The 14,335-nt window shown below is 42.6% G+C and overlaps 1 protein-coding gene across 1 annotated transcript in view; it reads right to left on the reverse strand.

Annotated features, from left to right (window-relative positions):
• HSPA12A (heat shock protein family A (Hsp70) member 12A) overlaps positions 1 to 12,514 on the reverse strand; it is a 62,419-nt gene extending 49,905 nt beyond the window's left edge. The window contains exon 1 of the mRNA XM_074831359.1: positions 12,255 to 12,514. Coding sequence (XP_074687460.1) covers positions 12,255 to 12,282 — 28 coding nt within the window. The 5' untranslated portion in view covers positions 12,283 to 12,514. The remainder of the gene's footprint in view (positions 1 to 12,254) is intronic.
• Between the last annotated feature and the right edge of the window lie 1,821 nt (positions 12,515 to 14,335).

Here is a 14,335-nt window from a genome sequence, read left to right on the forward strand (position 1 = left end):
GTATACAAGGACACTCACTGCATCCACAAGTATAAAAATATTTGCTAACAAAAAAATGTTAAGCAGAGATCAGAGATCTGTCTTAGCCACCCATAAAAAAATACTGCTTAAAACAGAAAACAGACTTAGATATTTTCATTGAAAATCTTTAAAATAAATTGTCCATTTCACTTTCAGAATGCTCTTGAAAACTTATGCATAAAGGCTGGATTTGTGGAAGGGCTAACTTCTAATTCTCATCAACTGTTCAACTCTGCTGGCACATTAAACTCTTGGTGATCTATCAATATATTTTGACCAGACAAAAAAAATTCCTTCCACGTCCACGACCATTCTGTACTATATTCACGGCTGCTCCTGCAAATACCCAGCTAAACAAAATAATTCTGCAATGATTCTTAAATGTCACCAGCCTAGACTTTTGTTGGATCAAGAGAGGAAAATTGTGGAAGGCAATGCTGCAACCTCTAAAGTAGCAAACTAAAAATTTTAACCAAAATGTACCGTTACAGTGATTTTGTTGAGTTGCTATCATGTTGGCACAAGCATTGCATTACATTGCAACCCATTTCATGGGACTACTAACTAATGATGTGCAACACTTGGAGCAGCCACAATTGTTATATTCCAACCCAGCTGTTAAAGCAGGCCCTGACACTATCAGAGAGTTTGCAGAGCTAAAAAATGAGTAAGCGCAGTTCAGAATACTGGGAACCTAAAAAACTTTATCTGAGCAGTTGGCAGTTACAGAAAATGGCTTGGAAGCCAGTCACCCTGGATTCAATACCAAGAGTTCTTCTAACAAGTAGTGAAACAGTTGTTAAAAGCAAATGAAATTAAGAAATTTGTAATATTATACTATCTACCCTATATAAACTGAAAGGTCTTAAAATAGATGTGTCCCTGTGGGAGCTTTAATACTTTGTTGAGTTTGTATTTGCTTGGAGAAAAAACGTGCATGTGTCACTATTTCTACAACTGTGTTCTGAACAGCAGTAAATGCACGGATATTCCAGGATATTTAAAATCTCTTATTTCTGAAGGACTGTGATTGGTTGATCTGAAAAAAAAAAAAAAACAAAAAACAAAAAAACAAAAAATGCATCTGTTCCAAGCCAGAGAATGGGAAAAGAATTGCAAGGAACCTGATTTGCAATCATGCAACAGAAAAAAGATGCCTAGACTTTGAGTAAATTCCTCTTCTTAACAATTTAAAAAGATGTCCTGGATAGTATCATGGTATTCAGATAAATTCTTAAAAGCAGGATGACTTATTAATGCTTCTGTAATGAAAAAACACCACCAAGTAGTGTCCCACATAGCTCAAGTTCCAGCTTTATCTCCCATGTTTACTAAGGATCTCTGTGTCAAACTACATACCAAGAAAAAAAATATAGCTAAACAGCATGCGTTAAATAAACATTTAATTCTTGACAATTTGCACACCAAAATAAATGGAAGAATCTGATTTAGAATCCAAATTATTCAAACACACCAATATTTAAAATAAACACTTTCTAAATATGATGCAAACTTCTTGAATACAAATTCTTTAATTTATTTATGAAAGAATAATATGAACATTTACCTGAAATATGACTGTGTATGTTTGGATAATTTAACTGTGTATAGAATGAATGTGACCACATCATTACAATTTCTGACTTTAGTCCTAACCTAAGCAATTGCCAAAGAACACCTTGTGCATTTTCAAGGTGACCAGAAAACAAAGGGAAAATAAAGACAACTCATTTTCAGCATTTTTTTTTTAACATTCAAAAGGTCCTATCTGATTTGCAAATCCCCAAACGATTACAGAATTGGTGAAATTAGGAGATCAGCAGATACTGTATTAATAATGAATCATGTCCATTATCATATTAGCTGCAATTGCTGGTTTAGCAGATTTAATTTAAAGTATTCTTTCTTTTCATCTAAACACATGCAAGGGTTTATTTTCTGTGGTTTCCTGCAACAGCTAATCAGTTTAGCTTTTTCTGGTTTTCCGTAAATGATCAGCCACATTCCAGGTTTCAACAAAATGCAAGAAAGCTGATGACAAAATGCAATGAAGGATTAACCTTTAAGTGTCACAGAACACAGAGTAAAAGCAAAGTCCAGAGCATTTATAAGAACTTAGCTGATGCAGTGTGAACATTTCACTGATGGCATGTTCAGCTGAATCTGATTTTATCATAGATATAGAGAGCAGGACAAGCTCCTTATTTAATTTGACAGATCGGTTAATGGCAGCTGATATCTTCAGCTATTCTCAATATTTGGGAGCCCCTGCCATGCATTCCTTTTCAGGATAAGTAAGTTTTTGTGAACCACTGAAAGTATCAGACATGGACCACTACAGTCCCAGATAATCAGTTTTAAGACAGCAGGCTTAAACCTGCTTTAAGAAAGATGACTGCTAAACCTTGCAGTCACAAGTCACTAAGGTGGTATTAAAACAAAAATTTTTTTCAGCAGCTACACAAAATCTTCTCTTTTCCATCAAATTCAGCTTTTATTTAATATTTAACTATATATAATACAGCTACACCAGGTATCAGCAAAATTTTCTGCTTCACATAATAGGGAAACCATTAATTTCAACAGCAAAGTGACATGGCATCGCAATGGATTCTCTGCTATCAGAAGGTTCCCTGCAACCCAAGTAACATAGACAACAGATAAGCTAAAGTTTTTGCAGGCACACGTTGTCTCTAAGTACGAGTTTAACACAAGTAAAAGCAGGAATTCAGGAAGTGGGATATGCTGCTCAACGCCATAAAGCACAAAAATGCAGTCAGGTCAGGGAAGGGGGGAAATTTCTGACTGTCTCATGTCACCAGTTTATCATATGGAAAAGAAAAAACTTTAAAAAACAAAACAACACAAAAAAAACCACCACCCAACAAAACAAAAAGGCATCAAGCCATAAGTCTGCCATCAAACTCCAACACGGACCTTTTCAGACACATTTTGCAGTACTTAAGAGTCATGCCTACAGAAGAGAAGGTTTGGCCAGGAACGGACCTTCACAGACCTCACTTCCAAGTGATGGTGAAAGGGACCCATCGTGGTCTGGATCTCCTACAGCTGTTTTGCAAACATGAAAACAGGCAGCATCACTAGGAAATCACCTCTCTGCAGGAACATGCCTGAACACTAGTGCGTATGTTATACCCCGGTCAACGTATCTGAAGTCATTTCTATTTCTCTCCTGTCAGAATGGCCAGAAACCCAACACTTGCTAATTAAACTCTTCTCATGATTTTCTGAATCCACGATAGGATCAATACTATTCCCTATTTCAGATACTTCTAGCATTTTAAGTGCTTTCACAACCCATAATGTACAAAGCAATGAATTCCATACATCATGCAGATCTGAGACTCTAGCTGAGCTTGAAGACCCACTGGAAAGACCTCAATACCACACCCTTTTCCAGGCTCTCCCAAACTCCCAACAGAACGCCTGCAGTACACCACCCTGCCTCAAAAGGAAAGCTGCAGTAATGTTTTTCGATTTGTGTAATGCATATCCGCCGTTCCATATGCCCAATCCCTTCAGCCTCTCATTTGTAGGCTGATGAATCAGATGCACGGGGTAACTCAGGATGCATTAGACCTACTAAAAATGCCACTATTGCAGCTGATCTTTATGGGTCCAATAAATTCAAGTTAAATGAATTTACCGTGCACATACTGATCATTTTCACAGATCAAACACTTGCACATACCCGATGGCCATTTTTCTGCAATTTCCAGCCATCCAGTTAGTGTGAGTGACTGCTATACGTAGCTATGATCTCAGTCAGGTTGCTGGTCATATCAAAATCTTTGCAATATTCTTCATTTTCCATTCAGGAAATATCTTTGGATTAAAAAAAAAAAAATATATATATATATATGTACTGAGTGAAATATGGGTATAGGGTAGCCATCAGGCAATAAAGAAAGGAATTAAAAACATCATTTCTCATTCAAAACATTGTATATCATCTTGAGCATCAATAATAATTTTGCTGCAAGCAAAGCTTGCTAATGATGCTTGCACAACAGGAAAGGAAGGGTTTACCATATTGCTATTAGCTGGCAACTGCTGCATTGATGAAGAAAGCCTTATTCAGCTTTTTCTATCACTGAGATTTTGCTTTGCATTAAGCACAAAATGTCACAGCTTCCAAATGTAAGATGACAACCTAGAGCATTTTACTGCAAATACAAAGATGGCCTTTGAAAATAATTATAGAACAACAAAAAAAGAGACGGAGAGAAGCAAATACAAAAAAAAACCACTTAAAATACTCTTAAGCATAATAAAAAGATTCTGTATTTCATATCAGAAGTAAGAACCTTCTGTTTCTACTGAAACCAATGAGACCACTGCTATTACCATCAATGGAATCAGAGTTCTTTGTTTTAAAACGCCAGTAGGCATCCAGCTGGTTTGTTGAAGATTGCAATATACTTCCTTTCTATGAATACAGCCATAGCCAATCTCTGATACAAATCCAAGTTTCCTGATACCCTTTCATAACAATCGGTCACTCAAAGGACTGGTATTCATCGCATTGATACCAATTAGAGCACAGTGATTTCCTAAGTAAAAAATCTCCCAATTCTTTGGATAAAATGCTAAAAATAAGACATGTTCCTCATTACAACTTTGACCTTTTTCATTTAAGCCTTTACATTGCCTCCCATCATGATTATAGTTTGACTGGAGGAATTACTTTGCCACTATGCTATCAAGCTTTCTAAGATAATTTAAGTTTTTAACATTATTGTTAAGAGTATCAAAAAAGCACCCCAGGTTCATCCCATCACTCACTTTGTGGATAAAGGGAAACCAAAAGACACTACCTATTTTCTGTGAACTCAAGATGAAAGAAACACACAAGAACTTACAATAACCTTCTGAAAATGCCACAGGGGTTACATTCACCTTTCCTCTTTTGACAGGTTAAACTATTTTACCTAGATTTGATCTGATCTCGCTAATGCTTGGTAAACTGGACTAGAACAGACTATCACACTCCCCTGCACACTTCAAAGCTGGGTCTGTAAAGCCTCAGCCAGGTCCTTACCAATAGCTAAGTCTGGCCTTAAAGCTGCCTTAAACTCAAACCCATTAACCATCCACACTGTAAGGTCTTAAATCCAGCTCCACCTTGAATGACCTGAGAGCTTTCCAGCTTTTGTGGTCAGTCAGCTCCCTCTTCTCTTCCAGTCTGGATGTGGTTCCCACTTGCTCAGAACCTGCTCACACTCCAGAGCCTGGGGGTTGGGGAACTTGTCAGCAGTGCCTTGCAGTGATCACTCTCTTCCTAGATTCCTGCTCTTCCTCACCCATGTACTGCTGCTAGGAGAGACAAAACTGATCCTGGTTTACATGTCAGAGAGGGCAGACTGCATGTTTTGATAAAGTGGGTTAACATCAGATTTTGCAGCTCAAAGTGGTAGAAGACAACTCTCCAGGGTCTTTCTAAATATTCTACAGATATAGTTCTGTAATAGTCACCTTTAATACACACTAGCTAACCTTCTCTTCCTTCAACAAGCTCTTCTATGAACTTGCTTCCTTCAGGCTTCCTCTCACTATTTGCCTCTGTGCAAGCATTGTTTTCCTATATGTCTCACCTCCTCCCTCCTTGCTCCCAAACAGAAAGATACAAGAAACAGAAAACAAAACACAGATGTATAGAACCTAGGTTCTGTGAAAAGATACCCTCCTAGAAAAGGTTTCCTGCTGCTTCTCCTCCATCATCATGTCTGTCACCTATCTCATCTACGCGGCTCACTGCAAGGTTGTCAGGAATGGCCCTAATAAGATTATGCTCTAATTCCCAAGACCACACTCATAAAACAGAACATTTGTGATGCTAATCACTTTTTGGGGGAAAAAACACCATTTACCAGCTGAGGGTGGGCTAGTTGGCTGCTTTTTGTTCTTAAAAAGCATGATCAAAAGGTTAGAGAGTTATAAAATCCCTGTTTTACTGCAATTCTATTTAAGAACCATCTCAAGACACAATTGCATCCTGAAAACAATGCAATTGATTTACCTTTCTAGATCAAGATATTCAAAGGAATATTATGCAAAGACTGAACAAGAATTACTGTTCAGCTTTTCCAGACCACGCATTCAGCACACAGGAATAAGAACATTTTTGAGGGTATTTGTTTACTTAGAAGGCAAGAAGGTTATTTACGTATCAAGCATTCCTAGATTCACAAAGTATCTTGCAATGCATCAAGCTGGATGAATGCAGTGACTCGTTTTTCTTAAAACATGAATTGGAAAAAATACTTGAAAATGTTTATCTGCTTCATTTTGACAATCTTCAGGAATGCCAAACATGATTCACACATTTGCAGAGTCTTGACAACAGAAAACAAACCTCTCTCCCTCCCCCTATAAAAAAAAACCAAAAAAACAAAAAAACCAAAAACAACCAAAAAAACCACACACCAAAGAGGGAGACAGGGTAAAAAGAATAGCCAAACTAGAATAACCATTACTTCTCACAGCAGTCAGTATGAGTGATGCTATGCATAAATCCCTTGATATTCTTCAAGGCTGTTAAAACCGATTTTGTTCAAACATGGGAAAATAAGAGAATATTAGCTGTTGCAAAACTGCAAAAACTGGTATCACATCTGACAATTCATTAGCAAAGTCTTCTGTGAATCCACAGTCCACGGCTATTGATTTAGTTTCTGAGTGACACTTTATAGCTAAATCAAAAGTTTGTATTTCTTTATTCTTTTTATTTTACAATCTTGAAAACAGACCAGCTATCAGGCTTAAAGGAAAATACCTTATGAGGAGAGAAGCCACAGACAGAAGAAAGTACATGTTTAGGGTTTGTAGAGCAGATCACAAAACCATGCAGCCATCAAACAAAATCCATTTCCAGAGGTTTTTATACTAGCACTCGTCAGGCTTACAATCAAGTGCCATGACTGTGCATAGACAGCACAGAGACCAACACCAACCAGCCAGATAGCCAGCTGAAAAGCTACACTGTCACCATGACAAGCCTGCAGAGCAGTTCCTATGGCTAAAATCATAAGGAGACATAGCTGAGTAAGCAATAAAGCTACTACAAAAGGTTGATTTTTGAATGCAGCAGTTCCATAATGACAATACTGAAAGCTTTTGTAAATGGCATGCCCTGCCATTCTGATTACAGCATGTGCTCTACTAAGGTATCCATGGAAACTTGAGAAAGAGATGTTAAATTTGTTGGATCTGTTTGGCACCAGGGAATGGGGCTAGTTGCCAGTCAGCCTAGTATAACCGCAGGTATTTGATCTTTAAGCATGGAGAAGGCATCAAGAGTCCTCAAACGATGATGAAGTCCACAAGAACAAGTTGTCACAGGAATGCACTGCTCAAACAATGGCAAGGTTGCAAGGACATACTAAAGACAGTGTGATTTTAATGTTCTTGTTATCTCTTAACAGAGAAAAATCACCCAATCGCTGTAAGGAGGAGAGAGACACCCAAAGACTCACTCTTCAGACTTCACAGGGAACAGGAAAAAAGAAAGTGTGAATACAAACACAGAGCCTCGCAAGGAAAGGCTGTGTGAGTCAGGTGGACATGGAGTGCTCTGGACTGTAAAACCCTTCGTGAGAAACTGCTTCAACCCTAGAGAGAGGTCCTGAACAGCACTAAGAACGTAAGATGTATCCAGAAATGGACAAATCGAAGCAGGGTTCCCAGATTATTCCCTATGGGAGAAGAAAGTAGCATAAGGAGAATAATTTATCTCTGCCTCCTTCTCCAAGGAAACTAGCGCAGGTTGGGTAGGCTCCTGCAATAGAGACGGTTTTTCTTCAGAGAGAGTAAGTGAATAAACTCCCCCAGATGACATGAAATTGCCATTACGAAACTCCATTCACATACACACTTCTTTCTTGACTCCAACTGATAACAATTACTAGAAATCTCTCTCAATATTCCTCAGAAACTGCGTCTGCAGAGCACAGCCCGAGAGTGTTGACTCAAGCACTGAGGAACTACTGACAGAAGAAACAGCTATAAGAAAAGCCCTCTCCAGGTCTCTTGTTCTTGTAAATTAAGATGCCTTTAGAACTGATCCATGTGCCCAGAGCCCTGCAAATCAATCACGATAGAGCTACTGATTTGGGCTAGCAAGCACCAAATGACTCTCACACATGACCAGATCACAGCAGCGTGCCAATGACGAGGCACACCAATGCAGCTCATAAATCTGCTCTCTGATGTCCTTGACACACCCTGATGCAGACCTGAGTAAGGACATTTAGTCAAGCCCTTAGTAGAGAACAAAGGCTTCCCAGCCTGAATGCTGGCCTCCACAGTCTGAGTATCTTCGTTTATTTATTTACTTACTTTATTAAAACTGACTGCATTTTCCTTTTCACTTACATGAAAACCTTTCTCAAATCCCTCTGAGACAGACTTTGAAGGAATTTCCTGTTTTAATACCGATTACTTACACACTTCACCACTGTGATCCTAATTTTAAAACACTGCAAAGTCACTGCTTTAGTAGTAGTTATGGCAAAATTTTAAACTTATATTTGTTTATTTTAAATGCATATCACTATGTTTCTTAACAGCACAGCACATGGGCCATAGCTGACATATTTTGAGTAATGAGACCTGTGGAATGTTCTTTTTAGATCAAAAATGTGCCTGGTCACTGAGAAGAGGCCGTTTCAATTTAATGACCCAGGAGCCAGGACACTTGTCACAGTGAAGAAGATGAAGTCTGCAGGTACATCCCAGGCATTTCAGATCACTGAGGTTCATACTCGGCAGCAGCATTCCCTCAGCGCAGCACCAACATCTGTGACCTTACATCACCAAACAGCTGCACACTCTTCAGTAAAACATCTGTGAAGCGAGCGTTACAATCACGACTGATGGACTTCAGAGCTCATTCCTGAACCAGATTCCAAGTCCTTCCGGTACCTCTCTCTTTCACCATTGGAGAAATACAGCTGAACAAGCCTGCATGATAGTGATGCAACCTGGCATTTCACCCATTTCTGTTTTCAACTAGCAAGGCTGTTTAATAGAAAAGTGACAAGTGCTGTACAGAAGCTGAATAAGTAAGCAACTGAAGTCGTTTATGGACAGACAAAATACTCTAAAGATTTCACTAAGCTGCATATGGAAACTGTCAGCATCTACTTAAAAACATTAAAAAAAGAACAGACTGCCCAAAAAGGTCATGTTGCTTCATAGCTAATTAAGGTCATGACTGTTCTTGTTCTCCTACTCAGAAGTAGCATCAACTGAGTGCATTGTTGTTTATTCCCTTCACATTTTCCCTTATTCTTTACTGAAAGCAAGCACAGCTTTTTTAAACACCCAAGAAAGCAAATTTGCTCCTTCACAATACCTACAGACTAAGACAGTCTTAGAAAAGTTTCTAAAACCATAAATGGTGCCAAACACTTGTGAAATCCCGTCTGACACATCATCAAAAGGCAGATGTTTGTTCAGGTACAGAAAATGGAGGTGATAGGATCCTTTGGATGCTATTGTTTTAAAAGTAAAAGTATATTTTAAAGATTTTTTTTTAAAAGAAAGGGATGGTTGGTTAGTGCAATTATAGATAGAATAAGCAAAATCATAGTAGATGACAGCAGCAAAAAGGGAACTAATCACCCAGAACAGGTTAGAAGAATAAGGAACTGGAAATTTTAAAATATTTGACCACACCTGTAGCTTTAAAAGAAAAAAAAAAAATCCAGACTTAATTGCAACAGCAGATATGACATCCAGAAGGGGCCTCAAAAATTTCAACAGCATTCCCATGAAAGTGGGAGAAGTTGACCACGGCAGGTCACATCAACTCAACGAAAAAAAAAGCATTTGGCAGAAGAGAGCACAAGATGAGACACCAGTCAACTCACATATAACCCCCACCACCAGTGACACTGTCAGAAAGCGAAATATATACTAAACCTTGACATTTACATGCAGGGATCAGGTCTTTTGTATCTGCAGCAGCATTCTGCTCTTCCTGCCGAGGACTGGCCTCCCAAGGGCTGCTCTAACTTGAGCCGACACCCGAGGCCGCAGCACCTCTTCCAGCTCCTGGTGACATTTTTTTGGTGATATATTTGAGAGACATCCTGGTCACTCTCTCTAGACTAGGATAAAGTCCCCTTACACCATACAAACATCAGCTAAATCAGCCTCTGGATAGAACAGAGCTCTTGGGGCCTCACTAGCTGACTATGGCTTTGGGGAAATATTGCAGGTACAGAGCAGGGCAGCTCTGCTGAACACCAACTGCTGTCCCAGAGGGAATGAACTAAATATTCAGGTTAAAAGCTTATATGGTGACAGTACCATAAAGGAAAACTTGTCAGCTGAATCACCGTCACCCAATTATGAGCCAATGGCTTTAAAAATGCCAGAAGTCAGTATAATTAGAAGCTTTACATGCAACAGCTCCTGAGCCTGAACAATTTAATCCAGGCTCCTACTAACCATGCTGCAGATACCGCAATGCTGTGCTAACTGAAGCTATAAAAATGATTGGCAGGCACTGCATACAACACTGGGCTATTTTACATATAGACATTTATTTTACGCATTGTACTATGCTGCAATAAGTGACTGCAGCTTCAATACTGTCAATACAACACCACTCACTAAATCACATTCTATCCCTGAAGCCTTTTTTTCCCTGACAGCTTTAGCATTCCAGTGTGTGGAAAGAACATAAAGATTTCTGCCATAACAAATCATTGCTTTACTATACAGTCTTCTGTCTTCTAACAAAATCCCTCATGCATAGATTCTCCTTATGTCACAAGCTACTTAATTTCAGTATTGCATCGCAGTAACCTTGCAACTCTGCAGAAAACAAAATACATGATACCCTGTCATCTAAAAGACAAATGAATCTCTCAGTCCATTCTTCCCTTTGTCAGCTGCATGCTAGAATATTGTTGCAGGTTACTTCAAAGCAAACAGACATTAGAGACTTTATTTAGGAAGCACTGAGAGAACATTTAGATGGGGTGGGGGGCTAGGGAATCCAGTAGAGCAGGTCATCTTGAAGATTCAACTAGTTTCTAAGTATTGTCTTCTGGGGTTTTTTAAATGGATACTTGATGACTCTTTTATTCCACTTGTACTGCAGTTCAGCTATTTTATTCAGAATATTCCTCGAATCCCATCATTATGATCTGTACAAACTCAACCTTTTCAGCTTCTCCATACGTTACTCTCAGCACCTTAGGCTCAACATTACAGATTCCTCAAATCTTTGCAGCATACAGTGAGGAAGAAGGGATGGAGAGATCGAATGAAATCAGGCTGAGTCTGCATTTCCCTTAGGGTTATTCACCCATATCATTTGTATCCTAGGAACCCTCTTCCCTCCCCCAGTTCCCTTCCCACACAAGGAGAGACCACCCCGGTCCTGCAAAGGCTGTGTTATTTTTATCAAGCACAGTGTAATCACAAACGGAACAAAACCACAGAATCCTTGTTTCAGGCAAAACAAGGTTCAGATCATCTCAGCTCCTATGTCAAGTTTGCAAAGCCGGGGAGACCCGCGGAGCCGTTAACGTGATAAAACGGATCCGGTCGGGTTTTATCCCATCCCTACACCTCGCTGGGAGCTCTCTGGTCCCCGCGGCTGCGCCAGGATGCTACAGCTCTCACCCCAACCAGCGCTGTCGCTCCCACCGAGCTGCCAGGTCTTTCTTTTCCAGCGCACCAGGCTCGGCAGGCTGCCTTCCTTTATTGCAGCAGCCCCTGATTTCCAGTCCAAGCCCTCCCCCTCTCCCCCGGGCCGTTGCTGGGAAAGGGAAACCCCGACCCGCGGGGAGGACGGAGCCACACAGCCCCCCCCGCCGGGAGGGATGCTGCGGGCCGCGCCCGCCGCAGAGCCCCGCCGCCCGGGCAGCTCGCCCGGCCCGGCCCGGCGCTGCCGCCGCATTGTTTTTCACCTGGATCCCCCCCGCCGCTCCGGCTCTGCTGCATCGGCTCCCCCGGGGACGGTACGTGATGAGCCGCGGCCGCTCCGCAGCGGGACCGAGAGCCGCAGAGAGCCGACACCCCCCCGGCCTCCCCTGCCCGCGGAGACCCCGAACACCCCCCCGCCCCCCGCCGGGGACACCGCCAGGACGTTGGCCGCCCCCTCCGGCCGCGGCTCCGGCTCGTTTCCCCCCGGTAACCCTAGCCCTCCTGCATTGCGGCGGGGGCCCGGCGGCGGCGGGGCCGCTCCCCCTTACCTGCGGCACCGCTCTCCGTCTCCGCCATGGCCCGGCCGCTCCGCGGCTCTCCGCCCGCCGCCGCGCTCACTGCGCACACCGCGGCATGGGCCGGCGCCGGAGCTGCGCTGACCCAACCCCGGCGGAGGCTCCGCTCCTTCCCCCAGTACTCGTGTGTCCCGTCGTTCCCCCCCTCCCGCGCTGCGCCTTCCTGCGGACGGTGCTGGGAGGCGCAGGGCCGGCTCCGTGCTGGCCCCGGCGCTGACGGGCTTCCCGCGCAGGCTGCGCGGCCCCTCCCCGCCCGCTCCCCGCAGCCGCACAAGGGAGCCGGGGCTGCGGCTGCCGCTCGCGGGCGGGGCGGGGGGGGGGGGGGGGAAGAGCTCCGAGGGGCAGCCCAGCCCTGCCTAGCCTCAGATGCGGATTTCACGGCTACTGAGGCAGAGAAACCCTCACGGTGATCGCTGTAAGAAGAGCACAAACACACACACCCCAGGGCCGAAAGCGACCCCCACCCTAGGCGTTGAGGAAAGGGTTGTGGAGACCTGCTGGAAGCAGCGCGGTGATGTGGTTTACAGAGGTTCTGTTAGCTGTTTGCCTTCGGGTTGTCGGGGGTGTGTCGGGACAGGCAGAAATCATTAACGGGGCCCCCAGAATCACGAATTACGGGGTAGCTTTTACAGCGCCGGATCTTTTATTTGCCTTGGGAGTGGACTCTCCCATGTGGTTCTGCAGTGCCGTCAGGGCCAGAATCTCTTGTTTCCAGTGATTTTTTAGCTAATTAACTTGTTTCCAGCACCTGGGAGAGAGACGCCCCTGTTGTCACTTGATCCATGATTAAGTTTGAAGAGTTTTCCAAACTAAGAAGCTATTACAAACCCGAGAATAAAAATAAGGCTGGTATCCTCCCATGCACAATCCTAGAACCAGGGAAAATGTTTTCCTGTCTTCCTCCCATGCTTCCTAGTCTAATTCTCCTTTACTTCCCACCCTCAGCAGCCATTCACATTTTGAAAGCCCTGCCAGCAGTTTACATAGAATAAATAAGGGCATTAACTCCAAGCCCAGGCTCAGTTCCTTGCTAACCCCTGGGCTCAGGACGTCGCCCTGACACTCATCACAATGTAAAATCCACCCGAAGTTTCTCCTGAGTCCTCCCACCAAAGCTGCCACTCACACAAGGCAGGATCCCTGTGAAACCCCCGAGGACTAGGGAATTTTGAAGCAAAACTCTCCAGACTGCAGGTGTTAGGCAGCACTGTCGTCTACCCCCTGATTTCCTCCTCTCACAGCATTAGCTTTGTTCCCTGTAAGTTTTGCTGCCTCTCAGAACAAGCTGTGGCACAAAAGTTAAAATGAAAGCAGGAACCTGCTTCACATCTACACACCTGACTCATCTCAAAGGCCTTCATCAATCCTTGGACATACTAAAAACACGACCTCTTCCTGAAATCCACTGTCTTGTCCCAGGAAAAAGCTGAACTCCGTTCTCCACCTCCCAAAGTCAGCTGCACAAAGGCATTTCGAAACTGTTGAGAAGAGAGGGAAGGCGCACGTAGGGATGGTGGAAGAGCAGCTCACTCCACCATTCACATCGGCCATAAGCTTGTATTCTTGTGGAGGTTCAATGACACGGGAATCACTCACACAACCTGCCAAAACCCGAGAACAGCGTGTGTGGGGACAGCGGGCACGGGGATTGATGCTTCCCAGGCTTCCCCCCGCTCCACACCAGGCAACAAAGGGGAACAACTGGCCAATGGTCAGCTTTAATTACCTATTTAGAGACAGGCTGAATATTTATGGTGTCATTAAACAGCCTCAGAAAAAAGAAACCAAACAACTCTAATACTTGGTTTCCTGACAAGAGGCTTAAATAGCAGAAACTTTTGCTTCAAATTAAATGCACTTCAATAGCAATTAATCGCAGGCTTTAAAAATGTATTGAGATAATTAACAAAGGCAGAGGGAAAAGAAAAGAAACAAACAAGGAACACATAAATACATTTCCAAATCATATACTTTCAGGAAAAATTATTGTATGCAGGCTAATTTTCCATGATCCCTCAAGCAACAAGACAACATATATAAAAATAGCATTTGCT

Source organism: Strix aluco, chromosome 7 (assembly GCF_031877795.1).
Source record: "Strix aluco isolate bStrAlu1 chromosome 7, bStrAlu1.hap1, whole genome shotgun sequence".
Lineage (NCBI taxonomy): Eukaryota > Metazoa > Chordata > Aves > Strigiformes > Strigidae > Strix > Strix aluco.